General features: G+C 54.4%; 1 protein-coding gene across 1 annotated transcript; it reads right to left on the reverse strand.

Annotated features, from left to right (window-relative positions):
- Nucleotides 1-294: 294 nt before the first annotated feature.
- SOCS3 (suppressor of cytokine signaling 3) lies at nt 295-3,526 on the reverse strand. Its single transcript, XM_077166114.1, has 2 exons — nt 3,336-3,526; nt 295-2,758 (listed from the first exon to the last, which is right to left on the reverse strand). The coding sequence occupies exon 2, from the start codon at nt 2,662-2,664 to the stop codon at nt 1,975-1,977; it is 690 nt and encodes a 229-aa protein (XP_077022229.1). The 5' UTR covers nt 2,665-2,758; nt 3,336-3,526; the 3' UTR covers nt 295-1,974.
- Between the last annotated feature and the right edge of the window lie 11,994 nt (nt 3,527-15,520).

A 15,520-nucleotide genomic window follows, 5' to 3' on the forward strand; every position in this document is an offset into this window, starting at 1 on the left:
ATCTGAATCAGACTAGCAGGAATTACCCTCTTGCTGACAGTGGAAGTGGCTGCCTTTGCTGTCAGTGACACGCGGGGCGGGCATGCTGACGTGAGGACGCGTCGGATGCCACGGCAGCGCGGCGGGTGCCGGGGCCCAGGATTTCTTGGGGCTGCTGGTAAAGGGGAGACAGAGGCCCCTGTAGTGCTCTCCATCCTCTCCCCTGCCAGAGTGTGGCGTGTGGGAAAGAGAAAGTAAGACAGGGGAGGGCTGAAGGGGGGGGGGGGGGGCAGAGAAGGAAGCGCAAGGCAAACATTTCATTAAAAAATAGTGCTCTTTATTATAAATTACTGAAATGTTTCTTTTCTGAATATAAATATAAATATGTGCAAAGTTTGACTTGGATTGGTATTTTGTTGAGTTCTTCAAGCATCTCCTGACAGCCTTGAAGGCCTGGGTGGGGGGAGAGGACTGGAGGTGGAATCTTTATAAAAGACAGAGTAGAGTGATTGAGGCAGATTGTAAACATCATTTAAAAATAAAAATAAAAAAATGAAAAGAAAAACAAAAAAACCCACCCCAACACACAACTGCCCCATCCAGCCCAATATCTAACACAGAAAACTTTGTGTTTGTTTAGTTCTCCCCACCCCCCCGCCAAAAAAAAAAAATTTAAGAAAGAAAAAGAACAGTTCCAGGTAACTCCGTCGCTGCTACATTCCGGTAGGTTTTCATTGATCAGTGCTATCGCAGAGCAGGGCAGCTGGGGGTGGCAGGTGGCCTTGCCTCTTGATGACTTCCTGCCGCGCCCCCCCCCCCATCCCCAGGTGAGGAGGGAGAGCTGTGGGACCTGACGGGGTCTGCTGATACCGACTGCACTAAGGGTTCTGGAAGGCAGGGATCCTGCCCGCCCCCCCTTTCCGAGGGAGGGCTGAGTGGGACACGGTTGGGGGAGGGGTGCCCTCGGGTAAATCCTGAGGTCTCCCTGCCTGGACTGGCCGCGTGCTTGGCTTCTCCCGTGCCAGTCCCTATCCATGGGAGAGGGAACATTTAAGGCAAATCTCTGAGCCAAAGTCAGGAGGCACAGAGGAGAATCCCCCATCTTCTCTACTCCGGGTCTGGGGTCAAAGATATTCCGCTGTCCCCCCCTCCCCACCAACCGCCCGCGCCCGACTCGGAGGTGCTGGAAGGTATGGCATGGGTGGATAAAAGAAAATAACTGACCGGCCTGCCCGCCCCCTCCCCTCCATGTTCCATTTCCCCCTTAAAACGGGGGAAGCTCCCTGGGCTCTCAGGCACTGGGTGGGCTTTAGGACCTACGTTTCTGGTGATCTACCCCAGGGACAGGGCAAGGGATCAGAGCCAAAGTGAGAGCCTGGCACCATGATGGGCCCCTTCAGGCAGCCCCTCGCCCTTCTCTCCAGGGCCAGGGAGAGGCGTGCGCCTCCATCCTCCACACCTGGCCCGGCAGTGGGGGTGTGGGGTGCATCCATCTTCAGAGAAAGGCCCCCTTGCCTTGGCCAGCTGCAGGCCTGGGACCCCGCAGGCCCCCTCATCTCTTTCATCCTTTCCCAAGTCCCACAACCTGCCCAGGTTTAAAGCTCGGTACTAAACCAAATCAAAGAGCAAACAAGTTCCTTTGGAAAGTTTGAAGATTCCCCGGCAGTTCTCACTAGTTCAACACTCCCGCCGTGTCCCTTTTGGAAGGGAGGGCAGAGGAGAGGAAAATCCACTTGCAGCTGCTATTGTCCCCCTGCGCCTGCTGGCTCCTCCCAAGAAGCTGGAGAGGGGGAGGAGAGCTCAGGTAGCACTCCCCCTCCCCTCAAACACATTCCGGGTCCGCCTGCCCCTTACTGCAGGGGCGGAGGGCCTGTCCATCCCCTGCTTCACCCGGGGCTTCAGGACTCTCTCCCGGGCGGGATTCTTGTGCTTGTGCCATGTGCCGAGGAGAAGAGGGGACGCCAGGCCCCTCTCCTTGACCGCTGCCCTGACTCTTTAAAGCGGGGCATCGTACTGGTCCAGGAACTCCCGAATGGGCCCCGGCAGCTGGGTCACTTTCTCATAGGAGTCCAGGTGGCCGTTGACGGTCTTCCGACAGAGATGCTGGAGCGTGGCCACGTTGGAGGAGAGGGGCCGGCTCAACACCAGGGGGATCTTCTCGCCCCCGGAGTAGATGTAATAGGCTCTCCTGGGGGGGTTCCCCGGGAGCGGCTGGGCAGGCGGCTGCTCCGGCACCTCCGAGGAGGGCGAGGAGGAGGGTTCGGGCGGGGGCGGCGAGGAAGCGGGGGCGCCTGGGGGCGGCATGTAGTGATGCACCAGCTTGAGCACGCAGTCGAAGCGGGGCACGGGCTGCGTGCTCCGGGGATCGCTTTGCAGCGAGAAGCTGCCGCCCTCACACTGGATGCGCAGGTTCTTGGTCCCAGACTGGGTCTTGACGCTGAGCGTGAAGAAGTGGCGCTGGTCCGAGCTGTCACGGATGAGGAAGGTGCCGGCGGGCTCGGCGCTGAGCAGCAGGTTCGCCTCGCCGCCGGTCACGGCGCTCCAGTAGAAGCCGCTCTCCTGCAGCTTGCGCACTGCGTTCACCACCAGCTGATACTCGGTCTTGGAGCTGAAGGTCTTGAGGCGCAGGCTGGTGTCCAGGGGACGGCTCATCCCGGCGGCGGGAAACTTGCTGTGGGTGACCATGGCGCACGGAGCCAGCGTGGATCTGCGCGGCGGCGGCGGCGGCTGCAGCTGCTTCGCGGCCTCCGCACAGCGGCCGCTACCGCATCCCCGGGAACTGCGGGAAGAAGGCGCGCGCGGCGTGAGTGCCCGGAAGCCTTGCCACAGTGCCCGAACCCGCTCCCCGCGCCCCTATCTCCGCGGAGGAGGGCACCAAACTGCCCCGGAGGTCCTCGCCCGGATCTTGGCAGTCGGGGCCCCGCGGAGCCCGCCCCGCCCGGTCCCCACCGGTTGGCGTGGCCCCGGGCCACCCCGACCCCAGCGCGCCCAAGAAGGGCGCAGAGTGGGAAACTCAGGCGCGGAAGTTGGCCGTCCAGGAGCGCGGCTGAGGTGGGGAGAGGGAGAAGGGCCCCTGGGACGTTCGGGGCGCCACTCAGTCCGGCGCCCCAGGCGGTGGGGACCGAGGGACAGACTCGATGCATGGGGGTGCGCGGCAGTGGGAAGCCCGAGGGCCCCAGCCTGGGTATTCCCAGAACCCGGGATCTCCGACTTCCATCCGCCTTGCCCCTTACCTCGTCCCCTCCCTGCTGCCGGGAATGACCCGGGAAGGGGAGGGGAAACCGGGAAAAGCTCCCGGGACTAGCGAGAACCCCTCCCGCTCCCCCCTCCCCCCACAACGCGCCCCTCCTTCCTACCTGGTCCCAAAGCGAAATCTCCGGCCTTGGGGCTGCGCCTTCTACGGTTCCCCGAGGAAGGTAGCGGCGCGACAGCCAGTGGTGGCCGTCGCTGCGCCCAGATGTTGGCGGCTGTGAAGTCCACAAAGGGGCCCTAGCGCGCGTCCCACGGGCTTGGCCGGGGCGCCCGCCCTGCCCCCTGCGCGCCCCCGGGCCGGCCCGGCGGGGACGAGGCGAGGGGCTGCGGCTCCGAGCTGGGGCTGGGGCTGGGGCTGGGGCCGGCGGCGTGCGGGGCCCAAGTGGCGGCGGCGGTGGCGGCGCGGAGAGTCCGGAGTCGGAGCCGCCCCGGGGCCGTGCTCGCGGGGTATATACGCGGCCGCCGCGCCCCGCCCCCCTATTCCTGGAACTGCGCAGCCTGTCTTCTTGTAATGTTTAGTCACTACTCGCAGCAATGAAAGGCTGCGCGCGGAGGGCGAGGGAGGGGCCGCGGGCGCGGAGGGCGGGCCGCGAGGCGGAGGCACAGGCCGGCAGGGACGCGAGCCGAGACAAAGCGCGACGCGAGGCGGCCAGGGCGGCCGGCGGGCGCGGCGCCAGCCCCGGCGGCGCGTTCCTGGCAGCGGCCCCTCCCCCCCTCGCGCTCCGCCCCCAATTTCTCATTCACACTCCCCGCACCCCCACCCCCTCTCCCTTCAAAGAAAGCGAGTTTCTGGCAGCCGCGGGGACGCCGCTCCCGGAGTGCGAGCAGTTTCTGGGAGGCCGAGCCGGAGAGGCTCCCGGCTCCCCCTCCCTCGCTCTCGGACCCCGCGGGGACATCCCCCGCCTCCACCCGGGCGGACCCAGGTCCACATCGCGGTCCCCGGGAGGCCCGGGCCAGCTAAAAGGGAACTGGGGACACCCCACAGCTAAGCTGTGGGTCGGTCCCGCAGCCCGGGACGCGCGGCAGCCACCTGCGGGCATGTCCCTAAGGCGGGGCCGGGAGCCCCAGGGATGGAGGGGACGCAGCCCGCCTGGCAACTGCCCGTCTGGTCCCACAGGCTCACCAGCAGGTTCTTTTTGCCGACTCTGAGGATGCTGCCTTCCCCTCCTAAACAAGCAAGCAAACAAACAAACAAACAAAAACCACTTTCACTTAACTCGGTCTCTAAATCCACGCTGTCCGGCGTGGATCGGGCCAGGTACTCTCAGCGCCGCGGGACTCGCGCTAGGGTGAGCGAGGGCTCCACCCGGCGCTCCGGGCCCGCTAGGGGGCGCGCCGGGGTCTCGTGAAGTTTGGAGCTGCTCTCCCGGAGTTCTACAATGGGAACCCGGGAGGGAGGCGGGAACGGCTGGCCCCGGAGCCGGGATGGGGGTGTCAGACCTAGGAATAAAGTCCAGCAGGGGAGGATTTCCAAAAAGCGGTGTATCTCTCGCGGGGGAGAGAAAGGGAGATGATCGAGGGGAAAGAGTGATTTGCTCTTGATGATACTGCCAAGGACCTGGGTTTGGGTCTGGAGATCCAAGGGCCAGCCTTATGAAGGGTGGCGAGCTTTGACATCTGTCCCTAAGCAGGTAGCGGGGTGCAAGAGACAGCTGAGAACTAGCTACGTGGCCCTTAGATCGTTAGCTGTCAGGGAGCAGGCGCTGCGAGCTCTGAGGATACCCTGCCTTCTTCCCAGATGGCTGAGCATAGGAGGTGGAAAGCAAAAAACAGGTCAAGAAGTGGGAGCTTGAGGGAAACTGTTGCTTTTGCTTCTTGGGACTTTCATAGGTGCTTCACCACCTTTTCCACTGGGTCTTCAAGCTGTGCCCCAGAAACTTTGGGGGACTGAGATTTGGGCATTGCCTCTCTGGGCCTCCGTTATGTTTCATTTTGTTTGTCTTTTTTGAGGTGAAATTCACGTAATATAAATTTATCCATGTTAGAGTGTACAATCCAGTGACATTTAGTACATTTACCATGCTGTGCAACCACCACCTCTATCAATATCCAAAACTTTTTCACCACCCTTTAGGAGACTCTGTGCCCATTAACAATCACTTCCCATTTCCCTTTCCCCCAGGCCATGGCCACCACTCATCTGCTTTCTGTCTATGGCTTTGCCTATTCTGGATATTTCATATAAATGAAATCACACAAGATGAGACCTTTTGTGTCCGGCTTCTTTCATTTAGCAACACATTTTCAAGGCACATCCAGGTTGTTGCATGTGTCCGAATGTCATTCCTTATGATGGCTGCGTAATATTCCATTGCATGGATATATGGGCATTTTGCTTATCCATTCATCTGTTAATGCACATTTGGGTTGTTTCCATCTTTTGCCTTTATGAATTATGCTGCTATGACATCCATGTGCGAACATTTAAGTAGGAGCTTCGGTTTTGCTGCTTATACTGTAAACAAGAATAACATTTTCCCCTCAGAGATCTCAAATCAAAATAACATTCACGTCAAAGGGTGATAGAAGTAGAAGTTATTCTGTCCAATTCTCCCTTTGAACTCTCTCAGAACAGTGGTAGCAAGGGGGATGCCTTCCTGCCCACTTCTGCAGAGGGGAAATGGGTTTATTCAGTGCATTTCTATACTGAAATATAAGCCCAATAGTATACAAATACTATTGGACTTAACCATGTGCCAAGCATGGTGCTGGGTATTGAGATATGAAGGGCAAGACCCTGTCTTTACCCTCAAGATGCCTATAGTCAGATGAAATGGACTCTCCTCTCTGCACTCAGGAGTCGAGGGCTGCCCATTCATTCCTCTCCTCTCCACTGGGTACTAGGAGGCTGTGCCCTAACCTCCTGCCTCTGTGCTGAACCCCGTGGAGGATGAGGGAGACTCATGTGGAATAACCCTTCAGTTAACAGACGAGAGTTAATAGCCTTGTAAATTATGAGGCTCTGAGACAAATCAGGCTCATCCATCTGTTCCACAAACCCTCACTGAGTTCCTTCACCAGGTACTGGGAGATGTGCTGGGAACAGAAATGCAAAGGCGAGTCCTGTAGGGAGGAGGCTGAAGAAATGGAGAAGGGAAATCCTGCGTGAGGAGGGATGGTTGTCATTCCAATCCTGAGACTGTGGTCAGAGTCCATTTTGGGGGAATATCAATGGGAGTAAGTGGGAAGAAACAGCCCTGGAATTCCAGGGCTCCCAGGCAAGTTAGTCAGAGAGCTGGTACCTCTGAGACAGGCGGATCCAAATGCCAACAGCACTGTGTGCAGGTGAGCTTGCACGCTGAGTAGGGGACGGCAGCCTGCCTGGCGGGTGGGGAGCATGCCGTGGGTCCAGGAGGGCAGGGACAGTTTGAGGAACAGAGAGGAGGAGAGGCAGGGCTAGCAGGTCTTCCCAGGACCATCTCCAGAAGGGCAGGGCATCTGGTGACTAAGTGACTAGGAGTGATTCAGGAGGCTGAACCGCTATCCGGCTCTGCCACCTAACCTCTTGCCAGCTACTTGACTAAAAATGGACTAATAGTTCCTACCTCATTGTGAGGTAGTTGTTGTGAGGACTAAATAAGTGAATGCATGTAGAATGTTCAGAATAGCGCCTTGCACATATTAAGCACTCAAGGCAATTTAGCTGTCCTCCTTTAGAAAGCACTGGAGGAGTCCTGGGGAGAGCGAGAGGAGAGAGCTGGGCTGCCACAGCTTAGACACAAGGGTAGAGAAGGGACCATAAACTGTTTTATGTTTTGGGGAACATCTCAGATACAAGAAAACAGATCTCCCCTATAACAAACATTCCAGAAGGCCGTTCGTCTTCAGACAGTTCTCTAGCCAGCCAGCAAGTTTCCCTTTAGCTTTCTAGCAATGGTTTCCCATGGTCTTCGGGATGAATCCAAACTCATCAGTGTGGCGCATGCCCAGGGCTTGCTGCTGTATCTCCAGCTTCAACGGTGGCCACTGCCCCATCAACTCCTTTATGCCCCAGCTATGTGGAACCCAAGCTGTCACCCAAAGGTGCTGTCTTCTCCAGGCCTGGCTGTTTGCTTCCCTCTGGGGAGAATGATCTTCCACACCATGGCTGCTTTCTATCTTTCTTTTAAGATTCTATGTCCCCCCTGCATGGGGCATGGCGCCCAGGGGTGTAAATCTCCCTGGCAACCTGGGACAGAAATCCAGGATGAGTCAGGAACTAGCATCATGGGCTTGAGAAAACCTTCTTGACCAAAAGAAATGAGACGAAATTAAGTTTCAGTGGCTGAAAGATTTCAAATAGAGCCGAGAGGTTATCCTTATGCATTATATAGATATCCCTTTGTAGTTTATGGTCATTGGAGAGGCTGGAGGGAAGTACCTGAAACTGTAGAGCTGTGTTCCAGTAGCCCTGATTCTTGAAGACAATTGTAAAGAGATATAACGTTTCCAATGTGACCATGTGATTTTGAAAAATTTGTGCCTGATGCTTCTTTTATCCAAGGTGTGGACAGATGAGGAAAAAAATAAAGAAAATAAACAAATAAATAATAGAGGGGATAAAGGGTAAAAAATTGGGTAGATTGAAAATTGGTCAATGAGAGGGAGGGGTAAGGAGTATCCTATGTACAAGTTTTTTCTTTTTCTTTTTCCGGAGTGATGCAAATGTTCTAAAAATGATCATGATGATGAATACACAACTACGTTATGATATTGTGAGCCATTAATTATATACTATGGTTGAATGTTTGTGAAGATATCTCAATAAAAGTATTTAAAAAAATTCTATAAAAAAGGGCGCACAGGTGGTTCAGTAATTGAATGCTTGCCTGCCATGTGGAAGACCTGGCTTCTGGGCCCATGCATTCCCGCCCCCCCGCATCCAATCCCCCCCCCAAAAAAAACACTGTGAAGAATCAGTGTAAACCTCTGGGGTACCTCATACCACATCGGACCAAAATATTCTTACCACTTATCCAGTGAGAAACTTGAGTGCATGAGACTATATTTGATTCTTTTCTTTTCAAGCTGGCACCTGGTACATAGAAAGTACTCAATACATCTTTAAATAAATAAAGGATTGCATTGATTTCTATTTCCACCCCCCCCCACCCCCCCATATTGCAGCCTGATTTCTTCTAGTTTGGGTCTCTCCCTTCAGGGCTCAGGAGTGGCTGTGTAGATGGGACTGAGGGCGTAGGTAATGGGTAGCCCTGAAGGTTTGCTGGAGGTCCTTGGACCTGCTAATCTAAAGACAAAGAGACAGAGGGAATGAGGATTATGTTTTGCTGGAAAAGCAGAATTTAGGAAAAAGGAGGGGGTGCCCTGGCCAATAAGGGGCACACTTCCAGATTTCCACCCTCGGTTGCCTCCCTCAGGGGAAAAACTTGGCAGACAGCCGCCCAAACCAGGAGAGAGCTAAAGCTTTGCTGGCTCTCATCTTCTGTCTCTGTGGGGTGCCCCCAGGGAAGAGAAGCCTTCTCCAGGCCTGACCCCTCTGCCCGATCCTGCTGTTTTCCTAAGGGATTTAGGCGCCTCTCAAGGCCTTTTCCTAATCTCTCCCTTTCCAGAACTCCTGTGAAATCAGAATCCCATTTCCAGGCAAAGGTGCTTTGCTCGTAAAGATAACATAGATACTCATCCATGATGGAGGGGAAGTCCGCAGTATTTTCAGCCCTCAGTGGGGCTCCAGTTACTCATGGTGTGTGAAGATGCTAACACCTTCCCAGACCTCACGGATGGGGATGCTGGCGTCTGCCTGGGGAGAGGTCATGGGAACCTGTGGCATGGCACCTCTGTGTTGGGGAACACAGGGCCCCGCACTTGCAGAGATGACCTCCCTGTCCTATGGCCAGCCAGCAATGGGTGTCCACGTTGCTATTGTTCCCACAGGTTAGGAGACTGGCCTCAGACCACAGCCCACGGGTGCTGTCTGCAAAACTGGCCCACTGGCTGCAGCCTGAGGCTTCCTCCAGTGGACGCTGATGATTGGGAAGGAATAACCGTGAATCGTCTCCGGCTGCTCTCGCTGCTGAGCCCTTTTAACACTTTCCCCAAAAGTCCATGTGCCTCCTACTGGTGAGAGCAACGAGAAAGTTGCTCTTTCTTGCAGAGTGGCTGGAGATTTGGGGAAGGCTGCTGGGTTTGAGTGCCCAATGGCCTGACATCATTTATTGGACATTTACTGCAATTCTACATTGTGTCAGGCACTGTGCCAGACCTGGGGACATGATGGTCAAAAAGAAAAAAGATCTGATCCTTTCTCCTTCTGGAGCTTCCCAGTCTAGTGATGGTGGCTGAGATGCTGAGTAGCCTGCATCTCGCTTTGACTTCTTGGAAGACCTCCTCCTCCCCACTTCAACAGGGTGCTCTCCCAGGGCTGGGGCTCGGCGGGTGGGACTACACATCCTTGGGGAGCCTAGCCTCTGGCATGCCCAGACTCGTTCTCCTGCCCATCAGGCCTGATGGGGTGTGTGTGGTGTGGGTGGACTAGCTGGCTGCAGGGCAGGCCGAAGTGACCTTTCCCACACAGGGGGAAGGGTTCAGGGGTCACATACCAGGTTGACCTTGATCACACTCTTTCCTGCTCCTGACAATCCCGAAGGGCGGGCCGATGGAGGCAGAGACAATGGTCTAAAATCGGGAAGCGGCATTCCAGTTGGTGCCGGGAGGGGCTGGGGACTCATGAAAAGGTTTGCGGCTCGCCTGTCTGCGAGGAGGAGGTGGCTGGAGGAGTGCTTTCAAGCCCGACATTCCAGGCCCGGCTGGCCTCTGGCATTTCCCAGAAAGTCTGCGGAGGGGAGGGGAAAGAAATCGCTTTACCATCCCACCCACCCCTCTTGCCTTCTCAGAGCGCTGAGACCCCCGACCGGGAGCTCCCAACTGCTCCACCCGCGGCTAGGGCTGGCAGGGAGGTGGGAGGATGGTGGGGGGCTAGCAGTATGAAGTGTGGGGGTGCTGCGAGGACGGGGTGGGGAGGGGGAGGTGTCTTGCCACCATCTCCAGGAAGAATCCACATCTGTTCCAAGTTCCGAGTTGGGGGATGGTGCACGAGGGGAGTTCGTTTCCAGCCACATATCTCCCCTGACCCCAAACCAACAAACCCTGCTCTGTCCCGGGCTGGGGGGCGGGGAGGTCTCCACTTGCCCTGCAGCGGCCGCTCTGCGCCCGCGCCTGCGCCCTCCGCCGGGAACGGACGCCCGGGGAGCCGGGCAGTTCTGGGAAGCAGGGCTGCGGGCGGCCATCTGGGTCGCAATGCAAATGAGTTTGGCCACGCGTCTGGAACGCAAGTGACAGTACCCGGGAGGAGAGCCTGGGGAGATGTGCGCCCTGGGGAGGGCAGGGCTGGGTGGGGGCCCCGGGGGATGCAACTGCGACAACTGATAAACCGGGCGGGCTGGCTGGGAGCCCCCTGCCCGCGGCGATCTTGGGCCAGGGCGGGACAGCATCTCCGTGCACCTGCAGCGTCTGAGCCCACCCCCCAGGGCCGCTCTCCAGGCTTCCCTGCTGAGCCCCACAACCACCCCCCACCCCAGCTATGTGATCCCGCTGGGAATGTCCGGGGCCCCTTCTGTACTGTGGAGCACATACTGGCACCCACTTTGCGCCATTCAGATTCATCCACAAGTTCAAAGGAATAATGATACAGCCTCTCCCCGACTCCTAAGGTCCCAAGCCAGCAGTGAAGTGGGTGTGGATGGGGTGGTGCGTGTCACTCCATGGCACACTCCATGCCATTCCTTCCCCTCCTCTGTCCTCCATGCTGTCCTGGCCTCACAGATGGGTAATTCGGGCTCTTTTTTTTTTTTTTTAATTCAGGCTTTCTTAATGGGTGCATGCACTGTCCCCTCCCCAGAACTTCCACAAGCCCCCTAAAATAGTAAGTGAAATGTTGATGTGGGTTCCATTCCTGGGAGAGACCAGAACCCACCCTGGAGCAACTTCTTGCTCCTGCAGCACTTATTGTAGAAAATAATTTATTCGTTCTTTTGATAAATATTTATTGCACATGTATCTACTAACTGTCAGGGGCTGAAGGAGGTGCCAGTATAGACCCTTATGGAGCTTAGATTCTTGTTGGGAGGACAGAATGGTTCTATAATTGACATCACGATTAATTTCCACTGTGCCAAATACTATGAAGAAGTGCTGGGAGTTGTGTGAGCAAATTATGGAACGCCTAATCTGGGGATGTGGGGGATGGCGGATGCAAGGGGGCTTCTCCAGGAAAGTGGTACTTTTCGGCAAGTGGGAAGCTGAGATCCAGAAAGGCGACTCAACTGGAACATGGCAGGGCTGGGGCTGGCTCGGGTCTTCTGACCCGACCCCCAGTGCTGCTGGCTCCACGTGCAGGCTCAACTGCCTCCACGTGCAGGCTCAACTGCCTCCACGTGCAGGCTCAACTGCCTCCTTGGCTCCAGATCTCATGTCCAGAGTGAGAGGGAGCCCAGGAGCAGGTAGGGCCAGAGGGGGCCTTTAGGACCTCTTCCACTGCTCATTTCTGCTTCACTTTCCCCCCACAAAGTTCTTTGCCCCCTGCTTCTGAGCTCAACCCGAGGTGGGCACAGACCCGAGAATATTCTACACTCCATGGAAAGAGTTTCTGGTTCAATCCCTGATTCCTGGGACTTTCTAAAATTAAGGCGTATTTTGTGAATGGGTCACACACGGTTCCACATTCACAAACAGGTGAGCCAAGAAGCTCTCCCCGTTACCTGTCCTCCCATGGTAGCTGAGACACATTTTAAGAGACCAGAAAAAGTAGCCTGCAGGCTGAATGCAGTCTATTGGATGTCCTGTAGAGTATTTTTTAAAATGTTGCTCCAACAGTCACAAATCATGAAATGTCACCTACAAACCTGAATCTGGGGCTTTTTCCCGAAAAATAAGATGATCTGGTAGCATGGGCCTGCATTCTGGCATGCTGGTTGACTCTTAGATGAGCCGTGGACTCTCCAGCTGAACCCAGGCCCACTCTACACAGGACAAATACCCCCCTTATCTTCCCTCCCAGCCTCTCTGCCCTCCTACTTCCCGCTCTCACACCACCTCCCCCCACCCTCCGCCTCCAAGCTAAAGGGCAGAAAGGGTAATTGTCTTTTGAGGATTTCTTCTGAGTCTGTTTCCTAAATTCCGGAGACTGGAAATAAATCGAGAGTCCAGATCTTCAGATCCCACCAGATCGGGCTCAGTTTGGCCTAATCCTAAGCAAGAGGCCAGCTCCAGGTACATTCAGCCTCTTACCTCGACTTCCCTTTTGAGGCTGGTCACTGAGTCACAGGGGAAGGTGACAGGAGGAGGGGGTTCTGCTAGGGAGACCCCCAGATGATGGTCTCGGCCGCCCAAGTGGGGCCTGGGGGGTTTGGGATTCGCCGGGACATAAAGTGGCCATGGGCTGCCATGCTTCCCCAGCTCTGGGGGGGATGGCGAGGCATGCAGCAGCTTGCTGGTGCTGGTGCTGGCTGCCTGCCATGCCACAGAGGTCGAGATTCCCCTGAAACCCAGAGCTGCACTTATCTCTCACCGGAGACAGAGAGAGAGAAACCAGCACGGTCTGCCCAGGAGGCATTTCCAGAAATTTGGGTTCTGGCTTCTTATTGGTCAAATGCCAAATTATCCTGGGCCTCTTTGTGGTGAGGACGCCATTGAGCAAGAGGTGTTTTATTTTGTGGATGATAAGATTTTCACCATTTCAGAGTTTAAACAATAAATGCAAAAACCTTGACTGGCTCCCTACCCCTAGCCAGTGGGGTTGCTGATTTGAGCTTTGGGGCTTGGCAAATTTGTACTTCACAGCCTTTAGCTCCTCTGGGCCTCCCTGGGCTACAATGGACTCAGGCTCCCATCCCTGACAGGACTCGCTCTTCCCAGCTTTAGGGTCACGTAGGCCTGGCTGAAAAGCCACCCCAGGTACGGAGCTGCAGAGTGGGGAAAGCTATTGTCTAAGGCAGGGGTTGGAAAACTAAGGCCCATAGGCTGGTGGACTGTTTTTGTCAATAAAGTTTTACTGGAATGTGTCCAGGCTCACCCATTAATGTCTTGTCTGTGGCTGATTTCATGGGTAGTTGACAGAGAGACCATCTGGCTTGCAGAGTTGAAAATATTTACTATCTGTCCCTTTATAGAAAGTTTGCCAATTCCTGTTCTAAGGGAACAGAAGTCTGCCTAGTGCCAGGAATATATGGCTGGGGTTAGGTTTCTGAGGCTGGAAAAGGCCAAAGAAATAGGTCAGTGGCGAGAGTGTATCCAGGAGAGAACGAAGGCACAGAAAAGGCTGAGGAGAGGGCAAAGTCAGCCTCAAAAGGGGTTTTGAGCCTGAGCTTTGCCAACTGCTGGGGCCACAGGAGGTCAGGAAACCCCCCAGGGGGTGCATTCTATCCCGCCTTCAGTACCTGGCCTACATTCCCTGTAAAACAAGAGTGTTCTCAGAACCAGCCAAGGAACACTTATGTCAGACCAAAATACAAGAGCCTCTCATCTCTGCAGGTAGAAGGTGGGCTGCTCAGCCTCTCCCTCTCTTGAGTTTGCTGGTGGCTCCATGTTTGGAAGAGCACCCCTCTCAAAATGCCAGGGAGGGGAGGAGGGCCTTCCTTCTGCACTGGTGTGGTTTTCGGTCCAGGCAGTGAATCACAGACAGGGAGGCACGGGCCATCGACTCAGAATGTCCTGGTGTTTCCTGTCTGGGAGAACTGCCCCGGCATCTGGGGCAGGGGCCCCCTTCTCCCTGACGTCAATTCTCCTTGAAATGAATGCATTTCCTTTTCCGTTTGGGAGGACAAGATATCTGTTCTCAGTCCCATCAACCCGTGTTTCTAACCCTGGTACCACCTGTTTGGGAAAGCCAGGGTGGGATTAGGGAGAAGGCAGTGGGGGAGGGTCAGAGGTGTGGAGGGACTCAGCAGATGGGCTTCCTAGCTGCCAGGGGGTGTCGGCACTGGATCCCCTCTGTGAGGGCAGATGCCTTCTCATCCAGGGTTATCAAGTGGGAATCTAGAAATTCCCAACAGTTGTAGTCGTGTCTGCACCGGATCACCCACCCTCCCAGCAGCTTTGGGACAGGCCTAGGGCTACCAGGTGTTATCTAGGAGTGTCTTACCTCCTTTAATTACTCTCTCTAGAGAGCTGGGATGAGGCCTCCTTGCAGAAAGAGGGTGTGCATTTTCCTCATGTAATCGCTTAAAAATTGCTCAATCTCTGAAAACCTTCCTTTAAAATTTTTGCAACCTCTCAATGTACGTGCCCTGGGGCAAAACTGTGTTTGCCTCACCCTTGTTAGGGTTCTGACTATTTTAAACTAGCAACGAAGCCAGAGGCTTAATGCATGGCTTTAGAAGGGATTGGGTCATTCCCTGCTGTTTATACTTGATGTAAATACTATTGGTTTAACTTAAGGCACTACCAATACCACTGACGGTTACTACAATTTATCGGAAATTCCCAGTGGGATGATCCTGTGACTATTTATCTCCTCTAAAGCCTCACACTGCAAAGCAACACTTGCACATAGAAGGTATGAGCTCTATTCGTGGCGATCAGAATACACCTAGTGTCCACGCAGCATTTGCTACTGAAGTTGGCAAGCATTTACTGAGCCACTTTCATGTGCCAAGACTGTGCAAAAGTGGAACCATGAAATGGATGGTCTCATTCTATTTACTGGAAGTTAGGAAATTTGATGAATCACCCTTTCTAACTCAGAAGGGTTGAAACAAATACCACCTTGTACTGTAAAGTTCTTTAAACTTAAAAAAGAAAAAAAAAAAGAAAACCAATCTGAAATACCTGTTGATTGTAAACAACCTGGAAACTCTTGAAAATCACCTACTAGCCCACATTAACATTTTGGCATATTTACTTTCAGTCTGTCTATACACACGCACACACTCTTCGATTTTGAAATGAGATCATCTCTCTACTACTCTTTGGCAATTTGCTTTGTTACCTAATGTCATTAAACATTCTTCTGTAACATCAGTTTTTATGAATTCACGGTTTTCCAACGTATTGATGTAGTATCATTTCTTTAACCAACCGTCCTCCGAATGTGGTATTATGAGCAATGCTGAGCAGAACATTCTTTTAGGGTTCCATAATTAATTTCCTTGGGATAAATCACTGGAAGCGAATGCTAGAGTTTTTTGTTTTTAGAGTGTGGCCATGTCATTTTAATGAGCTAAGTAGGATATGACCCTTTCTTCTATGGCTTTTCCAGTTTCTGGGTCCTAAGCTCTGTGGTCAAGCCACAGGTGCGCGTTTTTCCTTTTAAAAATGAGCTACTCAAAATGTTCTTAGTCTATAGAAATTGAACTCT

The sequence above is a fragment of the Tamandua tetradactyla genome, chromosome 6, assembly GCF_023851605.1.
Source record: "Tamandua tetradactyla isolate mTamTet1 chromosome 6, mTamTet1.pri, whole genome shotgun sequence".
NCBI lineage: Eukaryota > Metazoa > Chordata > Mammalia > Pilosa > Myrmecophagidae > Tamandua > Tamandua tetradactyla.